The 13,826-nt window shown below is 45.0% G+C and overlaps 1 protein-coding gene across 1 annotated transcript in view; it reads right to left on the bottom strand.

The window, feature by feature from the left end:
* Window positions 1-13,826, bottom strand: part of CC2D2A (coiled-coil and C2 domain containing 2A) — a 121,344-nt gene that overhangs the window by 22,747 nt on the left and 84,771 nt on the right. Inside the window, exons 22-27 of the mRNA XM_081813176.1 lie at window positions 11,819-11,924; window positions 11,519-11,628; window positions 10,183-10,279; window positions 9,637-9,735; window positions 6,392-6,568; window positions 1,397-1,600 (exon numbers count right to left, since the gene is read on the bottom strand). Of these exons, the coding sequence (XP_081669302.1) occupies window positions 1,397-1,600; window positions 6,392-6,568; window positions 9,637-9,735; window positions 10,183-10,279; window positions 11,519-11,628; window positions 11,819-11,924 (793 nt within the window). The remainder of the gene's footprint in view (window positions 1-1,396; window positions 1,601-6,391; window positions 6,569-9,636; window positions 9,736-10,182; window positions 10,280-11,518; window positions 11,629-11,818; window positions 11,925-13,826) is intronic.

Consider the following 13,826-nt stretch of genomic DNA (forward strand, 5'->3'; position numbering starts at 1 on the left):
CTTTCAATTAAATTTTCAGCTGAAGTTTTTTTGGGGTCATCCGGGCAGTGTAAATTCCAGTCTCAAGTGTGAATAAATACAACTTAGTGATTAGGAATTCCCCGGAGAAACTTTTCTCATTTCTCTTCCATCCACAGTCAAGGCTGAGACAGGCAAGATTCTTTCTGCAAAGCTGGGTATTTCCTGGTGTACCCACTGTTGACATTACCTGTCGAGAGTCCTAACTCTGTACCTGAGTCTCTAATTCAGCCCCCTTCCCTGCCCTGGCACCACACATTACCTCCTTCCCCACACAGCCTTGTGGGCATGCCTTGTGTAGATGCCCAGCTCTAGGCATCAGGAATTATTGGACGACCTCAGAGCAGACACTATTTCAGACTCTCACCCTTGTGGAACCTGCTTCATTGTTCCCTGTCTCTGAGTTCCCCCCCTGCCGCCTTAGTTCTATGTCAGCCGTGATTTTAAAAATGGTTTAAATATTTTATTCATCACTCCTAAGTGTTCTCTCCTGGGAGGAGTTTTCTGCATATTTACTATGCTAAGAAGAATAGAGGGAAGTCCCTATTGTGATTTTTAATAAAAATTGATTAATAAAAAAAGTATCTGAAATGTGGAACACAGGTTTTACTTTTTTGCTGTATCTATATCTGCAAATAGATGTATCATCACCCTGTTCCTAAATTATTATGTTAATGACTTATTAGCAGCAACTACTCCCTAGACTACCCACTCTCTAAAGATAGTTATGGGTTACAGTATTCACTTAAAAATAGCCTGTTTAAAATACGGCTTCTGTTCACGTGTGGTTGTGATGGGGAGGGTGCTCTGCAGCCAGAGAATACGCACGTATATTTAATGGCTCAGTGTGGATGCGTTCTGTGGTGACGGCTCACACGCCGTACATCCTCAAATCTTGGAAATAATTTTTGCCTCATTGGAAGTCAGTGATGCCTACAGTATTAAGTATCATACTGAATAGTTACCTTGCTATGGTAGAAAGTGCATGAGTTCTGAAATCAGAGGCCTCGGTTTGAATCCCAGAAAGTGATGGAGGACGCATACTGAGGGCATGTTTATGTAAGACATTGCCAAAGTGTAAAGCATCTTCCAAATGTTAATTTCCAGAACCAGTCTAGAGCCAGGGACACGGTAAGCACCCCACGGTCGTTCACTGAAAGAATGAACTAAGGATTATTACCCTCTCTGGTACCTTCAGACTTTTCTAAAGAAAGTGAGCCTCAGAGTAATAAAAAAGTGCTAATCATTTCTTTCACCACTAACGATCTCAATATAGTGACTATCTTAAGTCCTAGGAAATATGGTAATTAAGAGGGCGGTATGTTAAAACGAACACATTTTTAGGAGCAGCCGTGACGGGCTTGTGAAACACACTCACCTCCATTGCCTGGGGGCTGTTGGGGCAGGCATCCAGGAGCTCCCGCGGAGGGTTTAAAGGCTTGAGGTAACGGGTGACAAAGACGGTTTTTCCACTGATGTCAGTCACCGTCGTGAGACACTGGCGGTGTGGAAACTTTAAGGCACATTCGGTTTGAAACTTCGCTGTTGCTTGAAGCAATTTCTCATCTTCCTGAGAATCAAACTTCGAAAACAAAGACTCCATGGAGTTTACATCTGATTACCGGAGACACAGAACGCGTTGCGATCCCACAGTCGACATGAACTAAACATGTGCTTCAGGAACTATGATTAAGTGACCCCTTACGCTATTGCCATGCCCTGGAGTCCCAGGGCTTTATTTAATTATATTTATAATCTGAAGATTAGATGGATTCATTAAATGCTTAAAATATATTGAACAGGACTGAAAGAAAGCAGTCAACAGGCAAGCAGCGCTATGAAAACTATAACCACCTCTATAGAAAGTAAAGTATAATGTACTAATTCTGATGGATGAGACCAAGCAGTAGTTTTATGTGTATTTTGACATTGGTTTTAGAGGGGGGAGGGGCCCAGAAATCTAACATCTCAAAGGCAAAGCTTGAGCAACTCATGTTAAATGCATAACAGATTGACAGATACATGTTGATATGTTAAGTTTTAAATCCATGATCAATGTAATACATAATAGTAATGGGTCTCAAGCAAAAAGGAAACAGAACTAGAAAGATCAAATGTATTATATTTATTTTAAGCAGTTCTCTGATCCAAGATGAGCTACCAATTCCCAAGCTTCTGATAGTAACTCAAAGCAGATGAAACAGAACAATTTTCATTTGCCTTTAGACACATGTTGTAATTTTTTTTCCCTAAAGCTATTACTAAAAAAAAAATAGTTTGAAAAAAGCAGATATTTAAATGTTTTTACAAGAATTTTATTGCTTAGTATAAAAATATACATATGGTTGCTTACATTTCAAAGGGTTTCAAGATAAACTCAAATAAAATTTTATTAGAAAAATTAACTGTTAAGTAGAATTTAGATTCTAGGCAGTGCCTGAAAATGTGTTTGTTTTGAGAAGGGAAGTGCACCCAACTATCCTTCTCATGCTCTGCTTTATTTATTTATTCTTTTAGCATTTAAAATCACTGATAAGTTTACTCTGTCTCCCCCTATAGAGTAAGATTCCTAGAATCGGGGATTTTGTTTTGCTCTTGTTTTTTTATCTCCAGTACCAATACCACCTGGCACGTAGTACACATAGTAAGTGTTTAACAAATATTGTTGAGTGAATGAACAAGTGCACAGAAAACATCCCCTTACTTTTTTATGACTTCAGATAGAATCTAGACTATCCCAGCTGTTCTTGACTTCTGTTTCATTGGAGCTGGACTGTGGCTCCTGTTTCTAATTCGATTGCTGTACCCTGAGGGATTGGGGTAGTGGTTGTGGGGATTAAGTAGGATGGAGGCACTTCCGGAAGCCTCCCACATACTCCCATGGGATGTCCCTGACATCTGAAACTGAACATCATCGTCATCTGCGTCATCACTGTAACCACCTACTGCTCAGCATACCGCCGCCCCACGGTAGCTGCCCGACAGATGTTAGGACGTAGATATAAATAAATGGAAATGGTGAGCTCTGAAGACTTGTTTGGTATAGGTGTGTCACAGACTCCTGGGATAGAACTGTCACCCCAGAAATAATTGTAACTTTAGAAAGACGGAGAATCATGCAACAAGAGTGCTATGAAACAAAGCACCCAGTGAATTCATCCCTATGTTCTTTACACTCATTTATTTACTTACTCATCCAGTTATTTGCTGAGAGTCTGAAAGGTACCAGGTGCTGTGGATAAATGAGTATGAAACAGTGCCCTAAGCAACTTCTAGTCTAGAGGAAAACACTAACAAGCAGTCAGGCACTTGAACTACTTGACCAGAGATTCTATGGAGATAAACACAGGGTGCCAGGGGAGCACTTAAGAGGCAGCAATAGGCTTTGCCCAGAAAGAGCAACAAAAACCTTGAATCAGTCCTGACTATTGGCCTTCCAGGTTGAAGAAACTATGTCTAAAACGTTTTCTACCACTTGGACCTGGATGTGCAGTTGTGTATCTTGACTACGTACCTAGTGCTTCGTGAGAGCAGGGCCCATGCTTGAATCATCTTGTGTTCCTCTCTGCCCCGAGCATACACAAGGTAAGCATTTAAATAAGTATCTACTAATGGTCATTGATACTTGCTTAGGTCACCAGGATGCCATTCCTTGGAGCGAAACAGTGATTTGTGGAGGAGTATGCCATCTTGGTAATCTAAGAAGTGCCAAGGGAATGCTAAATACTAGAAGAATTTGGGTTGTTTATTACAAAACAAATTAAGGGCTAACTGACAAATTCGCAGTTTGATTCAACACAAAATGTGGAAGATTCTTAACTGGTTCAATTTTTTTTTTTTTCTTTACCTCTAGGTTAGTGTCAGTATTTATAGAAAATCAAATGGGTTCAAAACCTCTCTTTGGACACACTGTGACAGCTCTCCTAATCAGAAATCATTGTCACAGCCGCGCTGTCTCTGTAAGAAGCAGCTCCATGGATTTTATAGGCTTCTAAACAGTGGAGATGGTGCCCAGCGTGCAGGCTACATTCACACCTATGACTTCCTACATTCACAGCTAACTAAGAATCTCTCTGGCAAAATGAAATGGGCCGAAAGACAGAGCTGGACATTCTTCATGGAACTTCCAACGTCTGCTGTAGCTCATCGCCAAGGGATCGCACATACACCAGGACCCATCAGCTTCCATGAAGTGGCAGGGGACGGAAAGCAGCTAAGTAAAAGCCTAATAACTACCAACGGATGTAAGACAAAATACCTGGTATACCTTTTTAAGCATGTCACTCATCTATCAGAGGCAAGAAAGAAAAAAGAAATGAGAGGAAGACTTTATTAACAGAAATAATCTATTTTTAAAAACTTAACTTTTCTCAAGACAACGTAAAGCAGTCACAGGAAGAGTTTCAGGAGTCGCTACTGATTCTTGCGAAAATTCCATGAGTAAATCCCTTAAAAAGTCAGGGAATGGTTCCCCATGGGATAATGATGGAGGGAAGACTCTGATTTGCTAATTCTGGAAGTTGCTGATAAGCAGAAAACCAATTCCAGGTTGTGGGCTCTATGCTCTTAGGGTGAGAGCTTGTCTCTCCCGAATCATCTGCAGGGGACTCACCCAGCAGTGTTTTCTGCCACTGTGTTAAGGACATCAGGGTGTTGTTGGTCCACATGCTTCCTCATCAAATAGCAGCAAAGAACCTGCCCTCCAAAGGGGTTTCTTAAGCCTCCTTTCAAGAGGCCTGAGGGAAATGCTCCACACACAGCGGGGCAGTGACCTGTCACCGAAGCAGCAGTGGACAGCCCTGTCACCTGGCTGTAGGCGGGGCAGGCTGTGGACCTGGGGCTGGGCTTCAGGGCCCGGGGGGTGGGGGGCAGTGCCAGGTGCTAAGGCGGCTCTGGGCTCTGGGTTTCAACCCTTTGGCCGCGGTCGCAGACTGCTTTCACATGCTTTGGAAGCTCACCTCCAGATGGAGTGCTTTTCCTTCGTGAAGAAGACATAGAAATAGCAAAACCATCTTTTGTCTGGGAGCATTCTTCTGTATCAACATGCTTGTTGGCTTTCTCTTGAGTTTATACATGAAGGAAGAACATTCAGCATACATGTTTCACTTCCTAGAAATATTCTGAAGCACATGTATTCTGCCATGTTTTCTAGAGAACAGATTTGTCACAGCGTTTGTGACAAAGGCCAGCATGTGAGATTAATTTGAATTTCAGTAGATTTATTTTTTCCAATAATCCTTGCAAAGGGGAATAGGGATAGTATTTTTCTCTGTGAACCAAACTGTAATACTGAAACAGAAACAGAGGAATGTGCTCATTTTTTTTTCCATCTCCATCTGAGTCTTAATTACAAAGCTAAGATGGATAAACTAAAGAGTCAGCAGGAGAATCCGCGTCTAGCGTAGTAGGTGACAAGCTGGGTTTACACATGAACGTAAGCTCCATGGGATTTTTCTCTGCTTTTCTAGGCTGCTGTATCCCCAGTGCCTGAGAAATGCCTGTCACATAGAAGATGCTCAGTAAATATTTATTGAATATATAAGGTTTCGAGTCAGACAGACTTGTTAGCTCTGCATTTACTGTCTGGGTGAACTGGAAGTTGAGCCTTGGTTTCCTCCTGTCTCAGTTGCAGACCCACCGTACAATACCGCTGTGAGTATTAAGAGAGAACAGGTGTGCTGAGGACCGAGTAAGAACTCAGTACGTGGTGGCGGGTGTGATGGCATTAGTTTATGGTGTGAAGAGGTCATGATCAGTACTTTCCCCCCAAACCAGTGAAGGCGGTGCCCGTTAAGGCTGCATGAGCATGTTACATTAAGGAGGTGTCTCCTGGCTATAAGGGTTGGGAAACAGTTGCTAACAAAACTACGTTCTGGAAACTCTTTGTTGTAGAGCTGTTCAGAGTTAGAGCACTTGTGCAGGTATTTGTTTCTGTCTGAAGGCACTGAAATGAGGTGACCCCTGGAGGTCTAGCCTTACGATCCTATAAATCGATTCAATGCGCAGCCCAACCAGGGACCTGAGGTCACACGTGGAGGTGTACTTCAGCATGCTTGCCAATAAACATCAAGATAAAACAGCAGTCTGCTTTTTTTCTTCCCTTAAGAAAATTCTTCTAAACCTGGCGCATGTTTATGTTTGTCTTGCTTGGCCTGAAAGTTTAAGTTGTGGATCAACCTAAGTATCGGCTCAATGGAAGTACCAATCTCCAATCACCCCTTCCTTCTGTCCAGACTCTAAGAGTGGTGAGTGGACAGTGTCAGGAGCCCTCTGCCTGCGCCACGCAGTCTGCGTTTGTAAAAGCACAGCCCAGCAAGCATAGTGGTGTCTCATCAGCATCAGACATGCGATGCTCAAGTGGGGGCAGGGTTACCTTTTCTCGAACAGACTCCCCGGGAACCAGCTGAGGCTCGATGGTAATGAACAGGGTGATGTAGGAGCCTTCACTCAGGCTTCGCACTGAGTCAAAACTCCGCTCGATAATCAGGTTTCGCTCCTTACTGTAGCCCAGAAGAACAGGGGGAATGTCTATTTTAAACGTCCCATCAATCTGTGAAGAACATACGACTTGGTGAACATCCTGGTGGTTTTCCAGTGAAAGTTCAAAGGTAAGTGTCAGCCCCTCACTATCTGCTGAATCCAATAAAGACTGCTCGGACTGGCATTCAAGGCTCCCCCCTCTTTCTGGGCGTGTCTCCCTGAGCTCTCACGGGAAGGGCTCTCTACTTCCCTGCCTCTGCGAAGTTCTGCAGAGCGTCTCCCAGCTCTGCAGGTTGACCATGACAGCAGGTCACCTGGGTTCAAATCCTGGATCATACTCCGGGTGCCTCAGCTCGTGCATTTATAAAGAGACAATAACAGGACCTACTTGTAGGGTAGTTCCGGGTGCTGGATGAATAGATGTCAGACACCCAGAAAAATGCCTGGCGTATGCTCAGCGCTCAGTATGGATGGGCCAGCAGCCTTTCCGCCTTTTCTGGAATGCCCCAGAGTTTCATCCCCCCTTGCGGAGTATCAGTCATTATTTCCAGGTTCAGGTCGGATGTCATCTCCTTCGTGAATTATTTTGTTATCTCCAGCAGCCTCACACAGAGTGTGTGTCTTCCACTTGTTACCATGACCCATTCTGCCCCACTTTGTAGTCGTGTGCCTGTTCATCACTTTGTTCTGGAGACCTGATTTCTCTCTGTGAACAGATCTGTGTATCACCCCCGTTTCTACCACCCTTCTCCAGCGTAGAGCAGCGTTTGGTTTACACAGCAGGTGCTCAGTACCTGCGGGTCTAAGGCAGTACGAGCCACTTATATGAAATGACCTGACTTCTGCAGAGGCTCCAAAAGACAGGACTTTCCACTCTTGTGTAGCCAACGCAACAATAAGTTTATAAAAGACTGTTTAGTGCCACACAACTTTTCAGGGCCGGAATTTGAAATTCACACGCTTACAGAGAATCTGATTTTCATTTCGGTCTTCAGTGGCCTTTATGTCTCAGGAGAAATACAGAAAGAAGTTAAAGTTTCAGTGACTGCGCCTTCTAGGGAGGAATTACGTGAGCTATTGTTTATTTTCCTCCTTACATCGGTGCTTTGCCCCAGAGCCTGCACTGGGGGGCAGGTGAGGGGTTCAGGGAAAAGGATACAGAAACAGACCGCCTGGGTGGCTCAGTCGTTAAGCGTCTGCCTTCAGCTCAGGTCATGATCCCAGGGTCCTGGGATCGAGTCCCGCATCGGGCTTCCTGCTCAGTGGGGAGTCTGCTTCTCCCTCCTCCACTCCCCCTGCCTGTGCTCTTTCTCTCTCTCACAAATAAATAAATAAAATCTTAAAAAAAAAAAAAAGGATACAGAAACAACGCCGTGAAACGTGCAGCTGAAACAACCAGGCACATCTGATGTGGCAACTAGGCCGATGACCCAGAAAGGAGTGGGTGTTCTCTCCAGATAGCTGGAGTATCAGGATTTAAGACAGGGTTTCTCTGCCTGGGCACAGCTGGTCTTTGGGGCCTGAGGACTGCCTGTGGTGGGGGCTGTCCTGTGCACCGTGGGGTGTCTGCAGCATCCCCGACCTCCACCCACAAGACACCACTAGCTCCCATTCTACTTGTGACAAACAGCAGTGTCTCCAGACCCTGCCCAATGTCCCCTGCGGTTGCATGGAGGAGCACGAGTTTGGGAGTCAGACGAAACTTTTAAATGACAAATGTAATAAAATCATTCTCAAAAGTAATACTGAAATGTATAAACCCCAACGTTGAATAGTTCTCTCCGTTTACCAGTCTCACTCCCCAGGGATACGCAATGTGAGCATTGTGGGAAGTGGGTATAAGCTGAATCCCACTCTGCTGTAAGCTTTGGGATTTGAGTAGTGACTTCACATCTCTAGGCTTCTGTCTCTTCATCTGTAAGATGGGGACAATAAAGCCGACTGGGTTGTTGTGAGGTTTAACCGAGGTGACATACAAACTAGCTAGTAATGGCATGTAATATAGTTACTCCTACTGTTATTAGTGGGTCAGGATTCGACTTGTTATGTGTAGCTTCAAACCAGGACCTACAAATAGGGAATCACACAGATTATGGCATGGTTCAAGGAAGAAATTTATAACATAGCTATGGCAAAGAGATCAAATTCCCTGTTTCTAGAGGCACTCAAGCAGAGTATGGACATGACCACAATAAAGGAGATTAATTTATCAAGAAGGGATTGGGAGTAATTACCTCTGAGTACCCTTCCAAATGTGAAATTCAGCAATGCCAAATAACATGGCAGTTTTGTTTACAAACTCGTGTGCTCTTAAACAAAAAAAAATTTTTTTCATTTAAGATCTATTTAAAGAGGAAAATGTAAATTTTTTGGCCAGCACATAACGGAAGCTTCACCTGGAGACTGTCCCGAGAATTGCAATTCCAATTATCCTTAAGCTTCCAACCCATCCAAGCCTGGGTCTTGCTGCAGACTGTGGCCCGGGAGACACCTGGTCTGGGTGGTCATCACGTGTAGGATTAAATCGCTCCCTCTGTGGCTGTGGGAGATTAGCTACAGGCTTGTGGCTCAAAGCCTCCCGTTGCCATGGATTTAATACCAGGATATTAAAGCCATTGCAGAATCTTTCACCGTCCCAGATTAGAGCTACTAAGTCATTCAAGAGTTGTTAACCTAATGGGTCCCCTTAAGCAAAATCACTAAACTCTGAAGAAGGGTGTCTTAGTTGAACAGGTCTCCACTAACCGTTTCCCGTGTCTGAAATGGGGAGCACTCTAGAAGCACTAATAGAATGCACGTGATTAAATGGGCCGTCACTGTGCTGACTGTTCCCTTCAAGTTACTTTCAGGCATCCATCCACTCCATTTTGGTCATTTTGACACGTTTCCGCTCCGTCTCACCATCTGCTTCACTTCTACTTAAATGTTAGAAAAATTCTCAGACTGGAACTGTCCTCCATTAACTCCTGACTCTAAGGCAGATGGATGTTTTACAAGCCACGCAAATATGACCCAAGATCAATGGCTTTTTCTCTTGCTGACGGCGGCTCGCACATAGGTTCTCTCAGTGGGGAGGGTACGGGAGCAGTGGACGCAGCCGTTCCCGAGCCCCACGGAATTCGGACGTCGGATGCTTACCTTGGCTTGGAAGTAAATGGTGCTAAATGGGATTTTCACGCTTCCCAACCAGTGTCTCTCAATATGGGTGTGGATTCCCCTTCCTCTTTCACGGTCATCCTGCAGGGGGTGGGAAGTGGTAACTGTTGAGCAACGTGGGCCACTCATGTAATTAACCGGCCCCGGGAAAACGGCCGGGCTATAGCCGGAAGCCCGCAGGGTAGGTTAGACAGACCTACGGCCCATTCTGGTTCAGACACTTCATCGTTTTGTGGCCCTGGGAAGGTCACTCAACCCCTCTGCACCTCAGTTTCCCCTTCACTAAACTGGAGATTTTACAATCTCCTTCACAGGGTTGTTCTAGAATTAAAACCACATATGTAACCCACCCAGTGCAGTTATCGAAAATCAAAAAGCTAGTTCTCTTTCTCCCTTCTCCCTTCCCTGCTCACACATGTCAGGTCTGAAACATGTCAAGCAGCACAAAGACAGAATGTGTTAGGGACTTACAGTGGGTAGAGGACGTGAACATGGGTGCAGACGGCTTCCTCCAAACTGTGAGCTTACCTCTAGGACGTCGTTCAGCACTTCATCAAAAATGTTAATGAACACATCGTCTCTCACTGACTGCAAACTGGTGGTGCTGTAATCCCCATTGGGGGCCCTGCACAGGGGCACATGTGACCAGGGACCATGACAAGGGGCAAGATAGAAACAATGAGCGCTCAAATACCCAAATCTGAAAAATACTCAAATATGAGCATAGACATGAGGATTAAAAGCAGTGCTTTCATTTCAAATATTTACCTTTGTACTGAGACGCTTTAACATAATACCTATACTCAGGTGGAAGGGGCCCTAGACTGGAGGCTCCGTACAGACAGAAGCCCCGTCTGCCGGCTTGTCCTGCCGAGTCTCCCATCATCCCCTCAACCTGCATGGTGAGCTTTGCGAGGAGCCAGCTGGCCACAGCTGAGCTGGCTCGTGGACAGGCTACACTCAAGGGCTCCGGCTGACAGTCGTGCCGGTCAGTATGCAGGTTTCCTAAGCAACTGGGCTTTAGAAGATGCGTCTCCAGCAGAGCACGCCCCAGTCTTAAACCTCCTGGTGTTATAAGGCTGCTGGAATGGTCCCTGCCTCCCATTCACTTTCCCATAGCTGACTAAGCAGAGCAGGGGTGAGGTTCATCTCCTGTAATATCACCTGCTCCGAGTCCAGCCCATACTGGGCTTTGCATGTATTTTGTTGAGCATCTGCCTTTATGTTTTCTCCTTCCATACACATAATGGTATGTGTCCCTCTCTTCTGACTGAACCAGCTCTAGTCCTTGCTCCGTCTCTAAGATACTATGTGGCCTTATGCCAGTCACCTTCCATCTTTGGGTTTTCATTTCTTTTCTGTAAAAGTAGAGTGGTGCACTAGGTAATTTCTAAGGTTGCTTCAAGATCTGAAATAAGGAGTCTTTTAAATACCTAAAATCACTTAAAGTTTTAAATGCGTATGTAGTATTTCTCTTGAGGAAGAAAGCATAATTACGGAAAGTAGGGAGTTACAGACTGGGGAGTTTACTTGAAGCTTCCAGAGTCGGGGAGACAAGGAACAACAGAAAGCTGTGTAGGGACTGTGGGGTCCAGGGAATGGGAATCTTGGGGCTGCAGGATGCCAGAGCCTGGAGAGGCATGGAGGTGTCCCAACAGTGAACCTGAGTTTCAAAAGTTGGATATTTTCCCATTTTACTCTCGACTGGAGTCAGTTGTGAGACCAGAGGAGCAGCGTGGGACTCGGGGTCAGACTCTTGATCTTGTCCTGGCTCACGCTCCAGAAACTTTCACCCCCGAGGCCCCATTTTATTCACATTTCTTCGAAATATCCTACAGTTCCCTAAAGAGGAAAATACACTCACCTAAAAGGAAGTTCCAGTTCTTCATTCCAGCTGGGGTTTGGTCCTTCAGCTGTAGTTGTGTGGCAAATCGTTCGTTGAAAAGAAACTTCTACAAAAGGACGTACTAAAACCTTCAAGAGAAGAGCAAGGTGTTAGAGTCCGTAACGGCTCATTGAATTATTTTGTTCTTGGCAGAGGTAGAATATGTTGACTAAGTAGTGTGTTTCCAAAGAAAATGAAGCATTAAAGAGACGATACAGTTTCTGGGCAGTTCTGAAGGGGCAAGGATCTAAGCTGACACGCAGCATCCAGGTACGTCACCTGGCCGAGGGGGTAGTCCGTGCTGTGGGTGGGGCTGTGTGTGGTCGGGGAAGCAGCACGCTTCTCGCTGAAAGTCCGTGACGATCTTGATGGCTGCTGGAATTTGCTAGGAGGGAGAAATGCAGGACAGAAATTAGATACTCAGCAAGATGGCTTCTCCAAAGAGGTATGGCTCTGGAGACAGTGTGTTGACACTTCAGAAAGCTTTTAGTATGCTCGGGTCATCTCCATGACCTAGTGAGTAATAGAGCCGTCCCAACTCCCACCCCTAGCCCTGCATGTCTGGCTGGAACAGAGAAAAGGGTTCTCCCCCCCCTCCCAGGGGGTGCCTGAGTGAGGAATCTGTCTTTCCCCCCACAAATGAGAGCCTCAGTCCCTCTCAGGTGGCAGAATCCTGAGCTTCCTGGCCAGCCTGCCCTGTCTCCACCCAGGTCCCCTCCCACTGCATTCATTCTCTGTGACCTTGCATTCTCCAACAACTGTGAGCTACATATCCCATGTAAGACCCCTCTCTCCAGGCCTGCCAAGCCTCCCTGGGAAAGAGACCCTTACAGATTCCTAGCTTGAATTAGGATCTATGGGTCTTGCCTTCTTTCCCTTTTGGGATTCTTCTTCTTCTTTTTTTTTTTTTTTAAGAAAGAGAGCATGCACGTGAACCAGGGTTGTGGGGGGGCAGTGGGTAAGGGTGGAGGTAGAGGAGAGGGGGGCAAAGGGAGAGGGAGAAAGAGAATCTTAAGCAGGCTCCACGTCCAGCATGGAGCCGGATGCTGGGCTCGATCTCACGACCCTGAGATCATGACCCGAGCCGAAATCAAGAGTTGAATGCTTAACTGACTAAGCCACCCAGGTGCCCCATCCCTTTTGGGATTCTTAAAAAAAGAAATGAAGATCATCTCCAGAGAGTCTCTCCCAGGTACCTCTCCCCTCCTCCTAACGACACGCCTGCATATTTGCACTGAACTTTACAATTTACCAAGTATTTCATATTCATTACCGGCCAAAGTATAAATTGTCTCTTTCTACCAGACTGTCTTCCCTTTTCACAGATAAGGGTATCAGACAAGCCATGAGACAATAGAAGTGGAATATTTAACAAAACAGCTGCCACAGAAACCCTTCTTCTCTCTGGAACACCACTGATTACAGTATTACAAAAACATCTGTGAAGCACCTACTATATTTGCAGCCTGTGTTAGACTCTGGGGCTGCAAAGATAAATCAAATGCACTAAAAGGGCCAGCAGACATGTAAACAAATAATCACAATCCAGTGGGAGGCACATTAGACCATAGGCATGGGCATGGGCCAGAAGAGTACAGAGAGGGAGATGAAAAATCCAATCTAATTGGATGCAAGAGTAGAGGGTGAAGATTTGGGCAGGCTTAATGCAAGAGTTGATATCTGAGCTGTCTTAATGAGCCTACACGGAAATGTATAACACAGAGGATCAACCAAGCTTCCTTGTAATTTGAACGGAATGGTTTAACACTTAAAAAAAAATTCTATAGAGACCAAAATAAGAGAAACACCTATACGTTATTTTAAAAAACAGCTTTTCTCCCCACAGTTGAGCTTTGATGCAATCAAGGTGAAGGGGTTGGGCTATGGCTCGAGGAAGCAATGCTATGCACAGATTCAAGAGCTTAAATGGACATTTACTAGTAACCAAATGCTGGGAATAGTTGGTGATGATCAGATGTTCTGCAATGGGTGGAAGAGTTAGGCAGTAAAAAAAAAAAAAGAAAGAAAAAAGAAAAAAAAAAGGGTAAAATAATGGATGGGGGATAAATTTAAAAGGAAGATCCTAGAGAGGAGAGAAGATGCCAAAGTCCAGAACGGTGCTCTTCTGTGAATCAGATGGCACTGGGTGACCCTGGACAAGCCACCCACACATTTTCCCTTTTGTAAAATGGAGATATTAACAGTAGTGAGAAGTAAGCAAAATAATCTGTATGAAAGAGCCTTAGCATAGTGCGGGGAAGCTGATGAACGGACAGGAAAGGTCAGC

The sequence above is a fragment of the Leptonychotes weddellii genome, chromosome 2, assembly GCF_054177405.1.
Source record: "Leptonychotes weddellii isolate Sample4059 chromosome 2, ASM5417740v2, whole genome shotgun sequence".
In the NCBI taxonomy this organism is placed as follows: domain Eukaryota; kingdom Metazoa; phylum Chordata; class Mammalia; order Carnivora; family Phocidae; genus Leptonychotes; species Leptonychotes weddellii.